This window comes from Oryzias latipes, chromosome 11 (assembly GCF_002234675.1).
Source record: "Oryzias latipes chromosome 11, ASM223467v1".
Taxonomy (NCBI): domain Eukaryota; kingdom Metazoa; phylum Chordata; class Actinopteri; order Beloniformes; family Adrianichthyidae; genus Oryzias; species Oryzias latipes.
This window is the reverse complement of record NC_019869.2, coordinates 17,859,787-17,881,226: the sequence shown is the minus strand read 5'-3', so window position 1 is coordinate 17,881,226 and position 21,440 is coordinate 17,859,787. Positions and strand designations below refer to the sequence as shown.

The following is a 21,440-nucleotide window of genomic DNA, read 5'->3' as shown; positions in this document are numbered from 1 at the left end:
TCACACGACATGATTCCAGTAATATGGTTCTAAGGTTTCACTTCAGAAAAGATCATTGAAAAACCTTGTCCAACCCAAGCATCCTTTAGATCTGCAAATAAAAACCTGTTTTAATTTAATTAGTTGGTTTGATTTTTTAAATAAAATAGTGTCACTATTTAGATTTATATAGACGTATTTTTTTAGCACTTTCTCTTGATGATCAACGCCTATCGGTGATGGATGAACTTCTATCAGTGCCGTTACATATCTGTCAAAAACAACAAGAAAAATCCCTTCAACAAACCTTGTTTCTAATGTGTGTTGAATGTTTTTAAAGAGTAATTATGCTCTTTAGCTCAGTTAATGAAGTGAAATCAGCAAATGTTTAGCTGGTTTTGTCAGTAAGTCCTGTTTGAAGCGTCATGCATTCACATTTGTTCATTATAGAGTAAAAGCTTCTCAGTGTTGCTGCACATATTCCTGCAGCTGTATTACACGCGTTGTTGCCATGGGTGTTTGCGATTCCGAGGTAATGGTTGCTGGCGGCTGTGTTGTGAGTAATGGCGCTCTGGCAGCAGGTGCAACACCAACCACAGATGGCTTTGTATTTGCTGTGGTTGGGGCAGTTGGGGCTTCGCTTGATATTGCAGTCTTCATTGTTCAAGCAAGAATTTGAAGATCCTCTTTGACTAAGAGTTTTAAGCGCTAATCTTTTTTGGGCACATTGCTGTTTTGTTCTGGGATTTCAGCACTTTTTCCCTTCTTGTGATGCAATTAGCCTCTCTTCCAAGCATTAATAGTACGTGACTGCATCCCTGATGTTAGGGGGGTTCTCCAACAAGTTTTCCAAGCCTGTTTGAAGTTCCCATTGGCGGAACACTGAACAACCGTCCCCAGGTCTGCAGACCACTCTGACTTTAATTTCCCTCTTGTAAAACACACCTTCAGGCAGAACAGGTCATTACATAAACCTGTGTGTAGGATTGGTCTGCAACACCTTGCCTGCATTGAACAATAATTTTAACAACAAAATGTCCATTTAGAAATGCATGTAAAACAAATGTTATTTTTTTAAGAATTAATTTTCCATCTAAATTTACAGCAAAGTCACAGATTGAAGTATATGTAATACATTTCTTGGCTTAATGCTTCTAATGTGTTGAATAACCAGCATGGTTCAGATCTGTTGATGTGAGTCGAACTAACCTTTAAGAAGAAAACACAAGGTTTGACATCATAACTCTTTTTTTCCAGACTTTGTAAAGCCAGTAGGGTACTAACCTGGGCTACAATGCTACTAAGGAGCGCAGTATCCATCACAACTTTCTCTTAACCTATATACAGTAGGATTAGAGATGTTCACCTACGTCAACAGGTCTGATGGACACCCAACCAAAGTGGATAAATCCCTTTTATAAAGTAAGTTCAGCATGTGCATGACATCATAAAATGCAATAAAAAAAATCACATTTGAAGTTAAAAATCTACTGAAAACAACAGCCTGATTATCAGCACGTCTGATTCTTTTTATTTGTTTTCTTGAGATCACGAGTTAATAAGTCGTCATCTCAAGATGTTTTCTGGAGATCATTCTAAAAGAATTACAGCTCATCTTAAATCCCAGCTTATTAATTGCTACTCTAATAAAACATAGAAAAATAGCTTTTTCATTGCTAATCGTATTATCAAACCATGTTGGCTGATTGGATTCACATCGAACAATCGAACAATATTTTTCTACCGATCTCAAAATAAGGAAAAAATAATTTTGTCATCTGGAGATCTTGACTTAATTACCCACTTTTTGAGAAATGAACAATTATTTTATTCTGTCATCTAGAGAAAACAAGTGTTATCTACGTAGCTCTTGAAAAAGAGCTAAATAAGAAAATTAGCAGTCATTTTCATCTTCCATAAAAAAGAATAAAACATAAAAAACACATTTCAAGAGAATTTTGAAAGACACAGTAAGTTATACTAAGCTTATTTGCATGTTTTTCTTCTACAAAGATACTGATTTAAAATAATAAAAGTTAGTTATGATGTAAACAGGCACTAAAGACTGTGATGCATTGATGTAATTTTATTTCCTAAAATCACAGGTTCAAATAACTTCCGCAGCTTAACTGTGCGACAAATATGTGGAACTGGTGCGACACAGACACACAGTTGCATTTTGTGGCAGCGTGTTCAGCAGAAACTATTTGTTCACGTTAGGGACAGATTTGTTTTCTCTGAGCACGAGCTGTGGGAGAAAATCTGCATTGGTGGTTTGTTGGGAAAAATAGGTGTTTTATTGAGAATGAAAGATATGGAGCTATAATAAAATGTGTGTTTTCAAACAGTAAATGCACAGACAGCTAAACTCATGCCCACATGTGTAACACACAGAAAAATAAAGTCCCTGTTGTTGCTTTTATTGTGTGGTGAATTCGTCTCATGCTGTTGGAATGTGACTGTGTCTGCGTAAACAAGCGTGACGGAAAATAAAAACCATGTGTTGAGCCGGAGAATGACAGCGTGGCACTTCACACCGATCAGTGCGATGACATAAGGGGCGCACAATGTGTGACAGGTGGGCATTTTACCACACAACACCAGTACTGGTTCTGGGCGTGGGCCTGTCCTCACCAGTTGGGGGGGACGTTTGGCTTTCTGTTGAGCTTTTGTAGTTCCTGTTCAATGTACAAAAAGCGCTCTATGGGACGATTGATTTTAACTTGTCATTTCTGTTAAATCCGTCAGGATTCCAAAGGTATAAGGCTTTTTTTTTGGTAAAATGTTTGTGACTTTTCTTTGTTGGCAAAATACTAGAAGCTTTATGCAAACCAATGTAAGAAAAGCTGCAAGATCAGAAAGAAATTCTTCTTGTGAAAAATATGTTTGCGCTCTATTTGCTGTGTTCATCCATTCACAGGCTAATGCAAAAGACATCTAAAGAGCCGACCTTAATCGATGTTCTAAAAAGAAGACTGTTGAAATGGATATTTGAAATCACTGATTTAGCTGCAAATGTCTGAAAATTGTGTTTTCAAGATGTCATAAGAATGTGAACATGAAAACATGGAAGAACAGACACTAGTCCAGGTAACTTCCTTTGCTGCAGTCAAAAAGTCAACCCGTCCTCCCATACGGGACAATCAGACCACCTGTCTCTGCTTTTGACTCTGGTCTGGTCTGGTTCAACACCAATGTGAGCGCTCTCCTCCTCCAGAGAAGCCAACAGAAAGTTCAAAGCTGCTAGTTCCAGATCTTCATTAGCTCACCACTCCCACAACTAGGTGAGATCTATTTGGGCCACCTTCTTTGATGGACCAAAGAGATTAAAAAACACACGCACAAGACTCTTTAAAGCCCAACCAGCTCAGCAAAGAGGCTTCTCCATGAAAACTGTATAGTCCAACTATCTACCAACATCACTCATAAGTGATATTATTACATTAAGAAATCATTTGTAGTATTTATCCTACATACATCTATATTTATTATTTTGTTCTTAAGGATGTATAAAAAGAAAGACTCTTAATCAGAAAAAAACTGTTATGTTCTTCTTTATAAGGAAAACAAATGATGAATAATAATAATCTGTTTACATTGAACGGATTTAGGAGTGTTTTTTATAAATTACTTTTACTGATGCTAATGTTGTGCCTTTGCAGTTTTAATGTCATCACATGATGTAATATGGGAATATTAGCTTTAAAAAGGTAGTGCAAAAATAAATAATTTTGTACAAAGTAGAATTTTTTTAGAGGGATTAATTCTGCTTGTTGCATGCCAAACACTGAAACATCTTGCGCTCTGACGGCCCAACGGCGGAAAAGTTGGTCAAAGTTTGGACAGAAATCTGGGGTTCATAGCACTAATGGAGGTTTTGTTTGGAGGGAACTTGCAGATTCAATATCATTCTCCCCTTCCCTCCGTCATGAGGTTTGACCAAGAATGAGAGAGAAAAAGAAGGGACGATTTCTGCCTCCAAGAAAAAAAGACAGTTCCCAACAACTCAGCCATTTTTTTCCTGCAGTCTGCAGAGGGTTCTCCTCCGCTCTTCATCAAATAATTGTTTTAGTTTGTCAAAGAAAGCCAAGAAAGTGCCCCCAATCAGAGGTTTTAATTTTAGCCGAGCGGGTTTGAGTGTTGGTCACTTTTATGCAACATTTACCTGGACATCAGGGTTTATTCATGGATGTCCTTATAAGTAGATTTTCTTTTTCTTTTTTTTACTCTAAAGTCTTTTTGTTTGCTGACATTCATCTGTCTGAACTTTCTTTCGCTTAGAAACTCTTTTAACTGCTGATGCTCTCTTTGTCTCTTCCTTTTGATTCAGTCTGGTCCTATTGATTAGTTCATTGATTATATTACTTTTATATGGCGCTTGCTTTAATGTTCTCTAATCTTTTCCAGATTGAGCGTCTGCTTTTTTGTGCAGACAGATCCTGTGTTTTTCACGTCCACATTTCTGTGTTGGAAATGAATAGTTGAGTATTCAAATGAATGTCCACAGTTAGTCACACATGAAGTGGCTGATTGAAAAGGCTTACTGCAGGATTAGCGAGTCCATTAATGAACAAGTGCGATAACTGGACCCCATCAACACGCAGCAGCTGGTGGACACAGGTCCTTCCAGGCCAATCTGCTTTCAAAGATGCTTTGATACCAGTTTAACTTTTTGATGAGGTGATGTCCTGGACTAATCTTGTTTGGGAGTTTCTTAAACAACTGTCGACAAACTGTTAAGCATCCATCAGACGGACTTTAAGACAAGTCAATATTGACACAATCTGGTGTCTAAGTGGCCGGCGTTAACGCCTTCCGCACAGCTCTGTCAGTTCAGATGAATTATTCTTCTAAATCATAATTTTCTAAGAAGATTGCAGCAGGATTATTGTTCTCTGTTAGCATGCAATGCATGGTGACGACAGCAGGAACATACAATGAAAATGTTGAATTTTTTTCTACTGATGTTGACTGAAAATGTAAAATTTAACCAATAAAAATTATAAAAATGTTTTCCAGCTGAAATCCTTAAAGATTTTCAAACTTCCAGCTCTGAAAAATGGAAAATTATGGAAAAGCACTGGTTGAAAATGAATACAAAAATCATCATTGGATCATTTCTGCTGCAAGAGGGACATGCAGACACAAAGAGTGAAGATCTTACCATTTCGTTCTCATGAACATGCATGAAGCTTAAATCCGCGCTGTTGTCCAGTTCTGGATCATACAAACTATATTCCAGATGTCATCTCCTCTCTGAAGAAACACCAGCTTTTTTCTGTTTTTATACAACTTTCATGTCATCTTTCCCTACCCCGCACACGCAACCACATCTTCCCGACGGCGTCGCCGGACTGCAGTGGCCTGGCCACCAGCTTTTATTCCCACCCTGATCAATCATTTCAGGACTCGGGGGTTCATCGCTGGCCATGAACAAATTTGGGATGTGTGGGATCTCCTCTACCCAGGGGCCGTTGATTAATGCAGTACTTTGTGCCAGATGTCCCCGGCTACTCGGAGTTACCTGAGGAGGCCACATGAGCTGACCCCATCCCCTCATCATTCAGGGTAAGCTCTGGGAAAAACAGACGTAAGGCTCCCGAGCGGAAAGTTGAAGTTTGAGAGGATTATCTGGCACTTCACGATGCAGGACATGAATGTTTTCTGCAGTTCTCCTGCTGCTGTCAGAGCAACCTCAGTTGGCCTTCATGATGACAGAACTGCATGAACACCACCTAAACACCACCTCAGGCTTCAGGAGTCTTCTGATTAACCCCGCGTTTTAAAGTCAGGCCCTTTTTCTCAAACTCAATTTTTAAAATGAACCAAGAATGAAGAGAAAGTTTATGATACATAAAAAAAAAACACATGAATGATCCCAGCCAATCATCATGAGACAGGAGTCTGTGACGCTGTAGATAAGAGTTTCACTAGAGATGCTGTTGTGATCACCAGCTCAAAAAACTGCTACACCACCATACCATAGATAGCAATTTAAAAAATTGCAAAAAAAACAACATTAAAATTCAAAACTGCAGCTGCTAAAACTGAGTGTAAAAACTTCCTGCATCTTCCTGGTCTTGAAAATCTTTTAAGTACATTTTTTATTATTGTGCTTATTATAAGAGTTTGAACACTCTTTTCTTAGTAAAAATTATTTTGAATGAATACGTTGTTAATTATTGCTTTTCATGACAAAAGGATTCACTTTTTATTCTTTAGTCCCAAATTAACCATCTGTACATTATTCTATTATTTTTGAATGGTACACTGATCTAAGACCTATTCAAATTTCATTGCACATGTGACAATAACATGTAAAAGTATTTTTTTATATATCCTGAAAATGTCATTGCATTTTTTGAAATGAACTACAAATGTTTATGCTTATTATTTTTTTTTAACTGAATCCATCAGACCATGGGTGGACTGATAAATGTGTGAGTGGATGATCATCCAACGATAGCATGGAAGAAAGGACCACAAAAAGTGTGACACAAAATTCAAAGATCGCCTGCAGAGACTGTGGAGCGGTGGAGCTGTTATACCATGATTCAAAACAAATTTTACATGGCATGGATGACAGGTATACTGCTGGACGTATTGTTAGGTAAAGATGTGTAGTAAAATGGTAAATGGTGGCTCCACTGCCACACATCATGCCAACCTATAACCAACAGGAGCAACGCGGGGTTCAGTATGTTCCCCCATGGATATTTTAATTCATGGTCAGCCAAGGTGGGTACCAAATCCTCCAATCAGAGGTCGACCGCTCTATCTCAGCACCACAGTTGCGCATTTATGATAGGACGTCACATACTTTATTTTCTAAATCACATCAGCTTAGCTGCTAGTAGTCACAATGCTTGACATAGTAGAGATGAGAGATGCACAACATTTTTAAATCAAATTTAATTTACCGGTAGTTCGGTTCAGTTTATTTTTAAAGCACCAATGAATTCAGTACTGAGGTTGTTTGAAAATGAAAAACTGCCAGGGCCTTGGGTCTGACACCTCAAAAGCACAGATAAAAGCCCCAAACACACATGCTTTCAGTCATGTGACTGCAGGGCAAAGCAAGGATCTTCACTTTTCACTGTGAGCTAGTTATACCTAAAAAATATCATGTTTCCTAAAATTAGATGAAACTATCACAGTTAAACGAGACATTACTAACAGCTAGTTTATGTCTTATTAGTTTAATTTATAGTTTATGTTTGAGTTTATTTAGTTTTACTAAGTCACAAAAGGTCAAATCTAAAAAATCCTAGATATTTCTACATAAGGGTCAGATCATTTAAATATTATTGCAGTGTGTTTTACTTGTTCTTAATGTTATTTAAAAGCCCATTAAACATGAAAATCATATATATTACAAACAGAATCTTCAACAGTTATAGATAAACCACTGATCATGTGACCATATGATTCTATGTTGAGTCTCAGTCTTTATCAGAATGTTCCCATGTTCATAACAATACATTGTATGATTTTCCTGTTAAAAGCCACGGCTAATACTCCCTTAAATCCAGCATTTTTGAGTCTTGTGTCTGTTACAATTGCACCAAGAACATGTCTGGAATATCCTTTCATAGACGGGAAACTCTACAACATACAATTTTAAGAGAAGTCAATTTATCTTCAAAAACTTTCACAACATTTTGACACAATAGGAAAATTACGGTTTAAACTTTCCTTCTAGCTCAGTCCTTACCACAAATGTTTATTGCATTTGTCTAAATCACCACATTTATGCCCTTAATTGCTGTTGTGAGTCTAAATACTAAGTGATTCATCTAAAAAGGGCAGAAATCAAGCTTACTGTTACAAAAAGTAGTGGCGCACTTTGAACATCAGGGGGCCTCTTCTTCCTGATCGTGTTTCTATCAAGGAAGAAGCTTCAACACACGCTGGGAAGATTATGTCTCTGCACCGACATCAAGACTTGTTTGTTATCTTTTGGAGGAATTATAGAAAGAGGCAGGGGGAGGAAGAAGTGAGCGTGTCCTCTTGGACTAGCACATCCCTTCCAGGAGCTATGACATGTTGATGAAGTCTTTCATATTCCAGCAAGAAGTTCATGAAGTCAGCAGCTAGTAATCTTATTACAACAAATACTCACTGCTTTTAACTTGGCTTAGTCTGCCTGCTCTTACTAAGTTTAGACGAGAGGTGGAACCTGACCTGCTTGTTATATCAGGTAGGTTTTCTGACAAGCAGGACTCCTACCTGACTGGAATTTCCATCAAGCCTACTACAACTTCTACATGAAAGCAGATTTGGTCTTTTTTTTTTTACTAGTCATGACCGACATCCTCATGTTTCAGAGCTGAAGCAGTCAGGAGTCAGACTCCTTCGGGATAACTCAGTTTGTGCCTCCATAAAAAAACCAAAGTGGGCTGGGCAGGTTAATGATATTCTGGATCCACTCTATTGCTTTGGCAATGACTTCCAATTCCATGTGCTCATTTGTATAAACAGTTTGGATCTGTTAAAACCACAGAAAAATTGTCCAATCTACAGCGAGGAAAAAAAGTATTTAGTCAGCCACCAACTGTGCAAGTTCTCTCACTTAAAAAGATGAAAGAGGCTTGTAATTTTCATCAATTGTATACCTCAACTATGAGAGACAAAACGAGGAAAAAAATCCAGAAAATCACATTGTCTAAATTTTTAAAGAATTTATTTGTAAATTATGGTGGAAAATACGTATTTGGTCAATAACAAAAGTTCAGCTCAATACTTTGTTATTTACCCTTTGTTGGCAATGACAGCAGTCAAATGTTTTACGTAAGTCTTTACAAGGTTTTCACAAACTGTTTGTATTTTGGCCCACTCCTCCATGCAGATCTTCTCTAGAGCAGCAATGTTTTGGGGCTGTTGCTGGGCAAAACATTTTTTCTGGATTTGTTTCTCATTTTATCTCTCATTGTTGAGATGTACCTATGATGACAAAGATAAGTCTGTCTCCCGTCTAACGGGACACAGAAAAGCCTGTAAGAAGAGTTTTCAGTGGTGTTTAAATAAACGCTGTCACAAGTAAGGAGTTGAACACTTTTTTCCTCTTTGATAAAACGACAATCTTTGCTTTACATTTGTCTGTTGCTTCTTTCCTACTTTGTTTACATCATGTGACCACCAGCTACGATGTCGGTTTTGGTTCAGTTGTTCCGCTCCCGGAGCAGTTTGCATTCAGACTGAGGAATCTTAGAGCGAAATGAATCTAAGTCCGATTGGAAACTAACCGAGACCGACTCAAAAGATGGGTCAGAGGGCAGTTCCTGGTCCCGGACCAGGGTCCACCTGGGTGTATTCCGACTGAAAATTTGTTCCAGATTATCAGGGGAAACAAACTCTGGTTCACTTTAAGTGTCCAGTCTGAATACACCCTAAAACTAAAATCATCTGCTTTGGGAAACCAAATGCCCCCCTTGCTTTATCCAGTCACTCAGGGACCTGGCTTTTAGTTTTTAGCACTTTAAAATTGAACAGTCCTGTGCCAAAGTCAAGTTTCTTCCAACTGAGATGTACTGCATCAGTCTCTCCACTGACTCTGCTCTCTCCTCGTTTTATAACTGATTGATTTTCAAGGTTTTACAGCTTATGTTTAAAGTTTTACACAGCTTGGCCCAATATATGAAATCGTCACAATGTCCACCTTCCAGAAAGAGCACTCTGCTTGACAAACCAACTCCTCTTACATGTTCCAAGATCAAGGTTAAAACATCAGACTTTTGCAGCGATTTTAACATTTGAATGATCAATAGAGTCATTTCTTTCAATTTTAGTGGAAAAATGTTAACTGAAGACTTTAACTGAAGCAAAAGTTTGAGTCAAAATAACAGCTGAGACGTGCCATCGTCTTAAAATGTGAATCTGATATATACATTTTACAATGCACCTATGCATTTCATTGGACAGTATGCATAGCTTATGGAAGTAAAATAATTTCTATAACAATTCATTGTTTCTCCTCTAATCGAGTCAGTTTGAGTTGATGAACTGCAGGTCTTTGGACACAGAGCAACTTTTAATAGATCCGGGTCATAAAGGATGTTGTCTTATTGTATTTATTATAAATACTAATCGATTTTTATAACAGTTAGGTGGAAGAGTTGATGCCGTATCCAACATGACAGCTTCTTAGCCCTGCAGTAAAGCTGGTAGTGGATTATATAACATAACATCTACCTTTATTAACATTTTGTACATGACACAGTTTTTAATACATTTCAGACATTTTGTTGCTCAACAAAACCTAAAATATATGGTATAAATACTACAAATACAAAAATAAAAAGCAGAGTGCACAGTGTAAAAACACCTTTCCTTACAATTATTTGTAAAAACCTTCAAAATATTGCAGAAGTGCAGCAGCAACATTTGTATAGTAGATTGTAAAAAAGCAGTGTTTAAGCAAAGAGTACTGTGGGACAGAAACAGTTTTCTGCGCCTGCTTGAGGTTAAAAGTTCAAAGGATGATAGACTTTTATTCTGAAGCAGGTAAAGCAAACACTGCACCAGGAAGTCAGGGAGCGGTAGGAGGACACTTGTGCTAGTTTGTTCTTCCCAAGTATTGTGTGTGAGTATAGAAATGATAATATGATGTGTATATTTTTTGTGAATTTAATCCCATTCACACCATGAGCATACTCTACTGGTGATGCCGAGGGTCGTCTGAAGGCATTCACGAGGGTGTGGGCAGGTCCACCATGTCTGTCTTACCTGACATACTGGTGGGGTCTAAGGCCAGGATGTCATCCTCAGAGCCTCTTCAGACATCTGGGTAGCTGAGGAGACAACGGGGGACCATCAGTCAGTATCTATGGATCCATCAGCATCAGAACTCAAAAGAAGGACACTTTCCCCCATTTCATCCCTGCTGCTTCATCTCAGCCTAAACAGCACAAAAAGCTTCTATGTTACCTGATTTTTTAGACTCATCAGAGAACTAAACTACTTTAGTTTTCTGGAGTCTCTCACAGATCTGCTGTTTGTTCCTCTGTATAGGGTGACATCTAGTGGTTACAGATCACAGAGCCTAAGGAGGGGCAGCAGCAGTTTCATTACAACTCTCCTGCTGGGAAAAACACAGTGAGCTGCTATAACACGATGCTGGACGGCCAGAAAGATAGTTCTCCCAAACATTTTGAGGTTTTGGGAAACCCCTTTTGTCTGGTATGGTTTGGCTGCAGGCACCTGCCAATCAAAGACACTTGCTACACCCAAGTGCCGGAAAAGCTTCCACGTTCCTGGAATGACCGGATGTTTGTCTGCCACCTCCTAACAACCCAAGGAGTCTGTGCAGTGTGGCACTGGGCCACCAGTGTGTGTCCCACTTAGGTGTTATTGGGGGCTTTAACACATCATCAAGCAGCCATCTTATTTTTGAAGGGTCACAATAGTGGTATGCATCAAACAAAGGAAACATTTGATGGGAGGTTAAAGACCTAAGATTTGAAGAATCTTGTTCCAGGAAGAATTCCAATATGAAAAAATTAGTGAACATGTAAAGTTTGATGAAATCCAAAGGCAAAAACTTAAAGATATCCATGTCTAACAGTGGAAGTCAGAGCATTGTAGATGTAATGCGAAGCACACCAAAGACTGTTGGACTTGACAGCTGTGTTGATGAAGAAAACCACCAGTCAGTGAAGAAAAAAACCTCCTTACTAATTTAAAAATTTAAATCTGGTTTGAAGGAAAAAAATGGGTCATGTGGTTAAATGAGTCCAAATATATCCCCACACTCCCATCATGCTTAGTGCCTCAAGCCTGTGGGTGTAGGGTGATGATCCAGGGGTGCTTCAATGATCAGGACCAGCTTAAATCCACCATGGGTGGAACCTGACATGACAGACACTTTCCTAGATAAACTTCCAGGATCCATTTGATCAAACTGCGACACAATGGCTACATATTTTTCACACATGGATTGATCACAAGAGTCTAGACCTGCACCCTACTTTATCTTTGGAGTGTGCTTGAGAAGTACGGAAAAAGCAGTCCGACTCTTCCATCATCAGAGAAAGATCTAGGCAAAAAAAATTTTTTTTTTGGACAGGCAGTGAGCAACCACATTCTCCAGTCACTAAGCTGCTCCATAAGCTGCAGAAATGTGGTTGCAGTTTGCAGACCTGTCTGTGCTGCACCGAGCTTGCCTGCACTCCTGCAGGGAGTTTACTGAGTCCCTTTGTTGTGAAGAGAAACCAAAGACTCAGACACTACAGAACTTCTTCAGCCTCTGGGTTCCTCTTGCACAGAAAAAACAAGCTGCACAGCAGAATGCAGCAGATAATACAAGAATGTAATTCAGCTTTAGATGAAACAAAACAGCATTTAGATCTTTTGGTGGATGATCCAGAAGCTTTTACGTTTCTGTGCATTTGGTTCATTGCTCTTTTCTTTTTTGGTAGAATCGGCAGCTGCAGACAAATGACCTTTAGCACTTTTCCTTTATGTTTTACACAATCATCTGTGGATGCAACATAATTATGGTTCCAACAAGACAATGAGACAAAACACAAACAGCTTCAAAACTACAAGAATGACTGTGGGAAAAACAACAACATCTACTGTTTTCAAGTGTCCTTCTATTATGGCTTAGTCATGACTGCTCTTATGGTTAGATACAGGCTGTCTACGGGGGAAAAATGGGCAAACCTTGAATCTGCAAACCTTCTTTGAACCAATGCAGGTACTCCACACTAAATATCCAGGTCGGTGAAAAAAAAGGTTTTCTGCACATTTTTTGGTACGGGCATGCTGCAAAACGTCATAGTGTACACTTACCGGTATATAAATGCAAGAATAAAGTAGGCAGGAAGTAAGTGAGACACAGGTGCATCATACAGATTTTTCATTTTTTCAACTCTGTCCATATCCTGCAGACTGGGTAAGGGGCGCGTAAGTGCTCTTCATATGATAAGAGATAAAACAGGTTTCCCCGTTTTTTACCCGCAGGTAGCCCGTGAACCATCCGCTCTTCTCTATGACCCTCCATGGGCCCAGACAACCCAAAATCCTGCTACACCCATACAGGTCAACCCCATATAGGTGCTTGTGACTATAAGTTTATCTAAATAGTGGGCCCTGTCCAGCCCTGCCCATCCATTGCTCCTGGTGGTTAAGGCTTGGTGCCACTGTTCGGCAGCAGAGCAGTGTGTAAACGTGTGTGCATGGGTGAATGGGACTGTGACTGTACAGTGCTTTGGGCCTTCTAAGAAGGTAGTACAGCGCTACATAAGTATATGTCATTTACCATTTACATCCTGTTAAACATCTTTGGAATGAGTTGGAACATGCCATCTGGAGAGGGTACCTCCTTACCCAAGACAGTCGGCAACGTTTGTTCACGAGGACCGCACTACAATACCTGCTGACAGGTGTGAAAGTCTGCCTGACAGTTACGGACACGCTCGAATGACTCAAAAAGTTGAGTAACAAAATATCGGTCAAGTCGTGGCATGAAAAAAAACATTAGGCTCAGGGAACTGCATGTTCCATTGATCACTAGACTAAGAATAGATCTGATTATTGTGATTTCATAGAAAAGTTACGTGAAACCTACTAACTTTTATCTAAAGTTATATAAATATATGCTAAGAAGTGTGGCTTTTGTCACTTTGCAAACTTTTAATCATTAAGTTTACCGTAGTTGACATGTACAGTATAATCAGGAGGTGGCTGTAGTATGGACATCTTGCAGTTACACTCCTTTTTTCCATTGCAGGTGTCATGATTTATCAGTTGGTCCGATCTTTTTCCTGGCTTACAGAGGATACAGATCCCAGTTTCCATGGTAATGGTTCCGTAAAACTAAAGCCCATGCAGTTTAATGCAGACTCCGCAGCTCCTTCGGACAGGTAAAATGAGGTACATTTCAGGACAACCCTACAGCTTTTTGTGACAGTTACACTCTATATGCAAATTTTACAAAAACAACCAAAACAGACACAAGTTACTGTCATTTCTACTGGAGGTTCAATGTGTTTGCTCCATCCGTATTTTATCTTAAGTGTAAATTTAAGCCAATACCCTGCTATTTTTCAATTGTTGATCTCTGGCGCTCAGAGAAACCCTGCAGGGTTTTTAAAAAAGTTGCAGAGAACCTCTTTTTTTTCCAAAGAGTTCATGTTGTCTTGAAAATACTCCAAACCAAAAATAGATTCCTGAAAAAAAATCTGTTTTATTAATCATGCAAAAATGGAGCTGCAGCTCCTGCCTGATAGGACACACATGAGGCAGGTGACCAGCAGCACATAGAGCCAGGTTATCTGGAGATCATGCAGGACAGTGAACCTCGAGGGCCAAAGTGGCCCAATTCTGATTTCTCCATCCCCTAACAAGCAAACATACACAACTGGTGCCAACAGACTTTGGTCCTCTCAACTAAACAGCAACATAGGCATCCTGGAACTGCGGGGTTTTATCCACACTCTATCAGCACTGTACTTAGTAGGAGGCATCTGTGTGTGGGGGGGTTGTTGGTCACTTTGTCTTTTTGGTTCCTGAACCTGAAACTGCTTAAAAAAACTCCTGAGACAAGAAGTCATCACCGATCTGACGGACGTACAAAAGTTATTAACCAGGTCTGTTAATGAGCAAAATATAATGAAGATTCTTTTCTTTATATTTGCCACTAACGAACAAGCAATGTTGATTATTTTCTGGTGAAATGTGCAGAAACATAAATGGAGAGGTTGATTAAAGTAGATCAATTATATTATGTATACATCACAAATGTGATTTATAAAACATAAGGAAGGATTACAGCTGCTGTCTCAACTTTAAAAAATTGCCTGCCATAAATGAAAGATAAAAATGGCAAAGTGCCTCCAACTGTTACTCTGCAGTCAGTCCTTCAAATACATCCAACCTTTCATCACAGAAAAAAACACATCATTAAGATGAATATTCCATAAACCTTTAACCACATTTGGTAAAATATTTTACCTGTTTTGTATGAAGTTCTGATCTGTTGTTTACCCTCCCAATTAGTTTTAGCTTTATACAGTCATTATCTGCATCTACAGTGGCCCCCCAACACGCCACACTGCTGGAAAACACAAAAACAACACATATAGTATCAGTAATTCTGGGAGCCATGATGAATGTCTGTGTGCATCAAGGGTTAGCGCACGGCGAGCATGACAAAACACTAAAGGCCTTACAAGGGAGGGGTGAGGGCTGGCTCCAGCAGCTGAACTCCCCAAGAGAAACACCTAGGAAAACAGACAAATGCAGAAGACCAGGTCAGACCAGGAGTACAAGGAGATCCTCAAGGAGGAGATAAACATTCCAGATGTGTTAGTAATAACTGTGACTTTTGAAACACCCCCACTCTTTAAAATTCTTAAAACCTGGGAGATTAATTATTTTTTTTGATCATAAGAAAGATACAAAAAAAATCCTTCACATTTGAAATCCACATTAATTTGTGAGAATGTTTATTTGAATGCACCGCATGATCTGAGGAGAAAAGGGAACACAGCAGGAAAAGAGCAGGAGAACTTTCAAGTGACTCTTTGGATAACAGAGGAACTCGATCATGGGATGCCTTCTTTTAAAATTAACAAACACTTTGGAGAAACAGTACAGTGTTTAACATAACCAAATTTAAAAATAAATTAAAAAATGGTACAAAGAGACAAACTGAAATAAGGAAAGACGACAACAAATCCTTCAACCATCAAAGTCAAATCCTTGCAATGTGAACCACTACATCATGGACTGGTACAATGATGACAATACAGAATATTTGGAGCAGAAAAACCTTCAAAACTTCATTAAAACAGACAACCAAAGTTGGTTGAGGCTTAACATTATCACTGTCAAAAATACCTACTTACACAGAAGTAGCTCACACACATGTATACCAGCACTCACGATGATGTTACTGACTGTGGAGATGAAGACAGAAACTCCGCCCCTTCCACTCAGAGCCCACGGCGGTAGAACCTTTATTACCTTCTAAAATACCTAAAAGTTGTAATTTAAACAATGAATTTGTTTTTACTATTTTAGAATTATATATTATTGTTTTTATTTTATTTAATCTAAATATTAATGTTTTTTAATAGGGTATATATTTTATTAAGAAAAACTGTCGTGTTAGGAAAAAAAGCAACAAAAAAAAATGAATGAACAACAACCTCAGTCAGACTGAAACAGCCTGCTTTGGTGGCTCAGATCCAGAAAAAGCTCAGACTGTGATGAAGATGAGCTCAGTGATAAAGGTGGGTTGTAAAAAATACATTTGAGTGAAGGCAGCAGCAGACAAAAGCCCCACATTAAGAATCCCAACCCCTAGCCTCTTTCATGCCATCAGAAATGCACACCCCTCCTGAGCTGACAGAGCCGAGATCGCTGCAGTGCATGATGGGAAAGACGGATCAACTCAGGACAAATGGAGAGGGCTTTGAGGACGCAGCAGAGTACCACTCACACAGAGGAGGAGGAAAAACCAAGAGAACTCTTCTCTGTCTGTTCACATTTTCATCTTCAGGCTAGCATCAGTGCAGCAGCACTTTCAGGAGCTCGAGGCCAAAAGATGAAAACCAGAACCAGCAAACCACAGCACTTCATTTTCTTATAAAGGAAGTCATTAGCCAACTGCATTTTGGATTTACATGGATTATCTGTGAGGATGAAGTGTGAAAGGGTGAGAGGTCGAATAAACACTCACGAATCAGGCAACACTGTGGCAGCGCTGCAGGCGGCATAAGAGGCTCACATGACAAACAGTGTAAGGATGTCAGCCTTCGTTTGCAAAAGAAGCTGCTGCTCCAGCTGCACGAGCCGCAAAAGCCTCATTGTTTTTTGTACAGGTGAGTTTAACCCAACCATCCATCGTCTTCCGCTCATCTGGGACCGGGTTGCAGGAGCAGCAGTCTAAGTCCAAACTTCCCTCTCCACGGCAACTTCCTCCACCCCCTCCACGAACGTCACCATAACGCGGTGAAGGGGTATGAGAGCTTGAGGAGCTAAGCTGTTGGGGTCCCACGCCAGACAGGTCTTAGGTGACGAGCTGGACAAAGAGCGGTTCAGAACCCCTTTTATGAGCCCCAAATTCCATACTTCGTTATGTGGCCTGGATTGGCATCACTGGGGCGCTGCCCTAGCCCTCGCAGGCCAGCGCCTGGTGGCTGGGGCTCTTCCCCCGAAGCTCAGTTGGGTCCAGCCTGAAGGAACAATGTGGGAACAATGTCACTTTCCCATGGGCCCACCACCTGTGGGAGCAAGGGTGCAACGAATTGCAAGGGTGCAATCCCAAATGCAAATTCTGAAGCAGCAACTGATTCCTGGCCTGTGGATCTGTAAGGATCGGATGTTGCTCTTCTGGGCTTCTTTCCACCGGCAGCTGAGCTTTACGGCTGGGCTGTTGTTGTTTCCTGACAGCTGAATGGGCAGCAGACCAGCTCTGCATGGATGTAAAGGTTTGTATAACAAAAAAACAGGGTTTCTGCTCTTAGCGCGTTTCATGTCATTGTTGCAATATTGAACAAGTATGTTTTCATTCTTCAAGATGGAAAAAAAACTGTCTGAGACACAAAGCAGAGCAGAAAAACACAAGCAGCCAAACCACTGTCCTCATTATATTCCATGAATACCACATAAATTCATAAGGATGATCCAACTCTGCCTCAAAGGGAAACCAGGTCCAAACTTCTGTCTTTTCCTGAAAACATTCCTAAACAAAATACTTATTCCAAAGGTTCCATCATCTGTCAGTGGTTTAATGCTTCTACCTGATGCATGTTTGATTGCTGACCTTTGTTCCAGCTTAGTAATGCAAACATGATGCAGCTGATCTATGCTGAAACATGGCAAAAGGAGAAGAAAGATCAGACCACAGACCTGAACATGAAATGAGGGACGTGGTTCAAGAAGCGGGGTAGGTGGAAATCCTGACTATGTTCAGGCTGAAATGACAGAAAAATCAGAATTGACTGTTTCACAAAACTGCAAAGCACCTAGTGTAAGTTTGTTGTTACAGTAACTTAGTTCATAAAATCTAACCAAGCTGGTTTTATATTAGTTTAGGCTCCTCCCAACTCAGAGTCATTTATTGTTTTTTTTCTACATTCACACAGTTCATCTCAAAGCGATGATCAGAAGAAACTAGCATAAATGTGTGTCTTTTAATTGACACCTTTTTTTCAACAACACATGTTATAATGATGCAGAAGGACAGACATTTTTGCAGATTTGTTAGAAAAAAACACTCTAGATTTCTTCAGTGACAAACTTCACACATTTCTTCTTTTCCATATTTTTTTTTCAATTCAATTTCAATTCAGTTATTATTCAATTCATCCTTTTTTAATGCGAGCAAGATAAGTAAGAAGCAAAGAAATTTCAATTGAAAGATTAACCGATCAGATCATTCTTTTAGCAGGATTGAGACAAAAATGTTTGTGCTAGTGTTTTGGCTATTCACAACTAAATGTAAATGATCCTTATGAAACCCTTTTTAGTTGAAGATACATCCAGTGAAATTTATTTGCATATTTTGAGCTCCTTATAAGAATCCCAGTGAATCAGCACCATGCAATGTCAGACCGTCATTCGTCAGACCATCATCTTTTACTTCCAAATTGTATTATTATTATTTTTATTCTTACCCATTACTACTTTGTTTTTTGTAGCCTTCCAACTGCTATTTTTCTTGTTTTTGGCTGCTGTGACAACCTAATTTCCCCGCGGGGATCAATAAAGTCCTATCTTATCTTATCTATTTTATCTTATCTTATTTAGACTGCATTAGGTTCCAGCCTTGGAAGCCCCTTGGTTCTTGCACTCATTCTTTACTCACCCCTCTATTGATTTAAAATCCTCAATCAAATGCTACAATTTCTTGTCATGTCTCGTCAAGCTTCCTGTTGTCTCGTGTGGGGTTTCCTGTTTTAGTTTGAAAGTCTAACCTACCTCTCGTTCCAGACCTTCCCCTTCCTGCCTTGTCTGTTCCCCACACCTGAGTCTGCCTCATCATCCCTGATCATTCCCACCTGTGCTTCTCCTCATGTATTTATAGCCTGTGTTTCCCTTTGTCCTGTGCCTGTTTGTCATGTGCTATCACCTGTCAAAGCTAGCTCTTCTCTTGTGTCCAAGAATTAAAACCTTAAGCTCTGCATCTGTGTCCAGTCCTGTGTTCTGCCTTGTCATTTCTGTTTTTTCTTTATTTGGCAATCAATCTTACTAAGTCACCTACAAATTCAAATTAAATGGCAAGTGCACTTCATTTGTGTGCACATGGCATTAGTGAAATTTGATCACTCAAATTTGATTTGTTTTTTTATCTTTATATGTACAATATTTGTAAAGTTAAACATTCTGTTAATTATACAATTTGACATTTTTACAAACGACACCAGCCTGGTTTGTTTGGAAATCCCAGAGAACTTTGGAATCTTTTTGGTGCTTATAATCCAAAAAAAAAGGAAGCCTTTAAAATAAGCTAAACGAATTTGTGTGGCAACATTTATTTACAGAATGTATGATCTTGGATTGATTGTTCAGATTGGACCTAACAAATCTTTTAGGTTTAGTCGCCCTGGATCCTTTTTATTGTTACAAAACAACTATGCCCAGATATGTTTGTTTCCCTTCACATTGTTAAAACTACTAGTCGTTCTCACGTTTAGAAGGAAAGACTTCAAACCCCCCTATGGTCTTCAGCACTGATGGCACATCTCTGGATCCCTTTTCAAGGCTGGAAAACAGATGGATACAGAAACTGAAGAGATATGGACACATCAGCTCCCCACACTACATCAGTAGTTACCGTAATGTCAAATATTATGGAATGTATTTATTTTTTTTAAAAGAAAGAAAAAGACCAAACTGAGAAGTTGTTTTTGTGGTAGCTGCATTTACTTAGATAAGCAGTTGTTAAAGAGGAAGCCGCCCTGACCGTCATTATCTGTCAGCACCTGCATGTCCCCAATGCAGCACATTTACCCAATGAATTCTGGATTCCTGCTAAAAGATGGTTTTTAGGACTAAATGTGTGGTTCTTATCTCGGTTACTCTCTTTTTTGCCATTAAGAGTTCAAATCAAACATTAAATCCAGGTGACCAAAGGTCAGGTGAGCTTCCAAAAATAGCAGAACATCAACGGACACAAACTGAAGCGACTCAGTGTAAGAAACCCAGAAGTTAAACGGCTCAACTAGCTGATTTTCAATAGGAGATGGAGGAAGGGGTGACAGAAATAGAAAAAGACATATGAGGTTTAAGACACCGCCTCTTAGGATCTCTGCTTTAGGAAAATAGTTTCTTAGTACGACTGCTCCAGTTTTTTGTATTTCCGTCATTTCTTTGGCATCCACTTGCTTCCCTTCTCTCATTGGACAGATTTCAGGGAGCATAAAAACCTTGGCAGGCAGTGAGATCTTTCAGTTCCTCCAAAAGAAAAGAAAAAGAAAAAAAAGTTTTTATGTGTTTAACAGCTCTCCAGGCTGCTTTTCCTCAAAAGCTCACATGGAAAAGAGCAAAAGACCAAATTGCACCCATCCCCTCTTGTTTCTTTGTTTTTTTTCTTAACTGAATTTGAGACTGCAACAAAAACTCTTGATGTATCTGGACGACACACTAAAGGACACAGATGTCAGATCAAAAAACTGTGCAGCGTCTATGTGATTTTATGTGCAGTAATTTGCCGTCTTGGAGCATTTTTTGAGGTTTGAAACATGTTTACTTGAATGCATTTTAAGACGGAATGAAGTTGGCCACCGTAACATCTGGACTCAGTGAAGCTCCAGTCAGCGATGACAGATATCTAACGCTCTGATGGGCAGCTAAACTCACAATGACTTAAGGACAGAAGAGCAGAAGATACAGAGCAGGTTGTTTTGAGCACCAGAATCTTCTGAGTTTTGTGTCCAGGATTTTCTTCACTGGAGCTTACAAAGGCCACCAGTATGTCTGTTCTCCACCTCAAAAGATTATGGCTTGGGAAAGGACTTGGGGGGTCCAAAGGCTCTAAGTTTTCTGATGTTTGGCAGCAACATTCTGAACAAATCAATCCAATCAAATCAATTAAAAAAATGGGAGTCATTGCCTGTTTCTGTGGGGCCCTAAAAAATGAAAGGATGGATGTTTTAACTCATGTTATGTTATGGCGCTATGTTAATGTGTAATGATGTTATTATTGGTGGTTTCTGTGAGATGTTTGCTGGAGAGAGAGATGGTGACTCTAGATGATAGGTCCTAATAAATATGCAGAGAATCTAAAGGTGTTTTTGGAGATTATGGCTGACGAAGCTGCAAAGTTCAAAGGCAAAAACCCAAAATTATGAAGGAATCAGAGCTAAAACACAACAAAAATGTGACAAAATATTGACTGAAACATGACAAAAAAAAACTCAAAAGAATCATTGTAAAAAACAGTCTTAATATAAAAAAGAACAGCAGAAAAATACTGAAAACATCCCATAAAGATAACAGCATGCCAACAA

General features: G+C 39.2%; 1 protein-coding gene across 4 annotated transcripts in view; it reads right to left on the bottom strand.

Annotated features, from left to right (window-relative positions):
* Window positions 1–21,440, bottom strand: part of thrb (thyroid hormone receptor beta) — a 68,350-nt gene that overhangs the window by 17,390 nt on the left and 29,520 nt on the right. For 2 of the 4 annotated variants that reach the window (XM_011480960.3, NM_001104690.1), the window contains 3 exon segments: window positions 15,153–15,203; window positions 14,935–15,037; window positions 10,705–10,769 (listed from right to left, as the gene is read on the bottom strand). In XM_011480960.3, coding sequence (XP_011479262.1) covers window positions 10,705–10,711 — 7 coding nt within the window. In that variant the 5' untranslated portion in view covers window positions 10,712–10,769; window positions 14,935–15,037; window positions 15,153–15,203. 4 annotated transcript variants of the gene reach the window in all.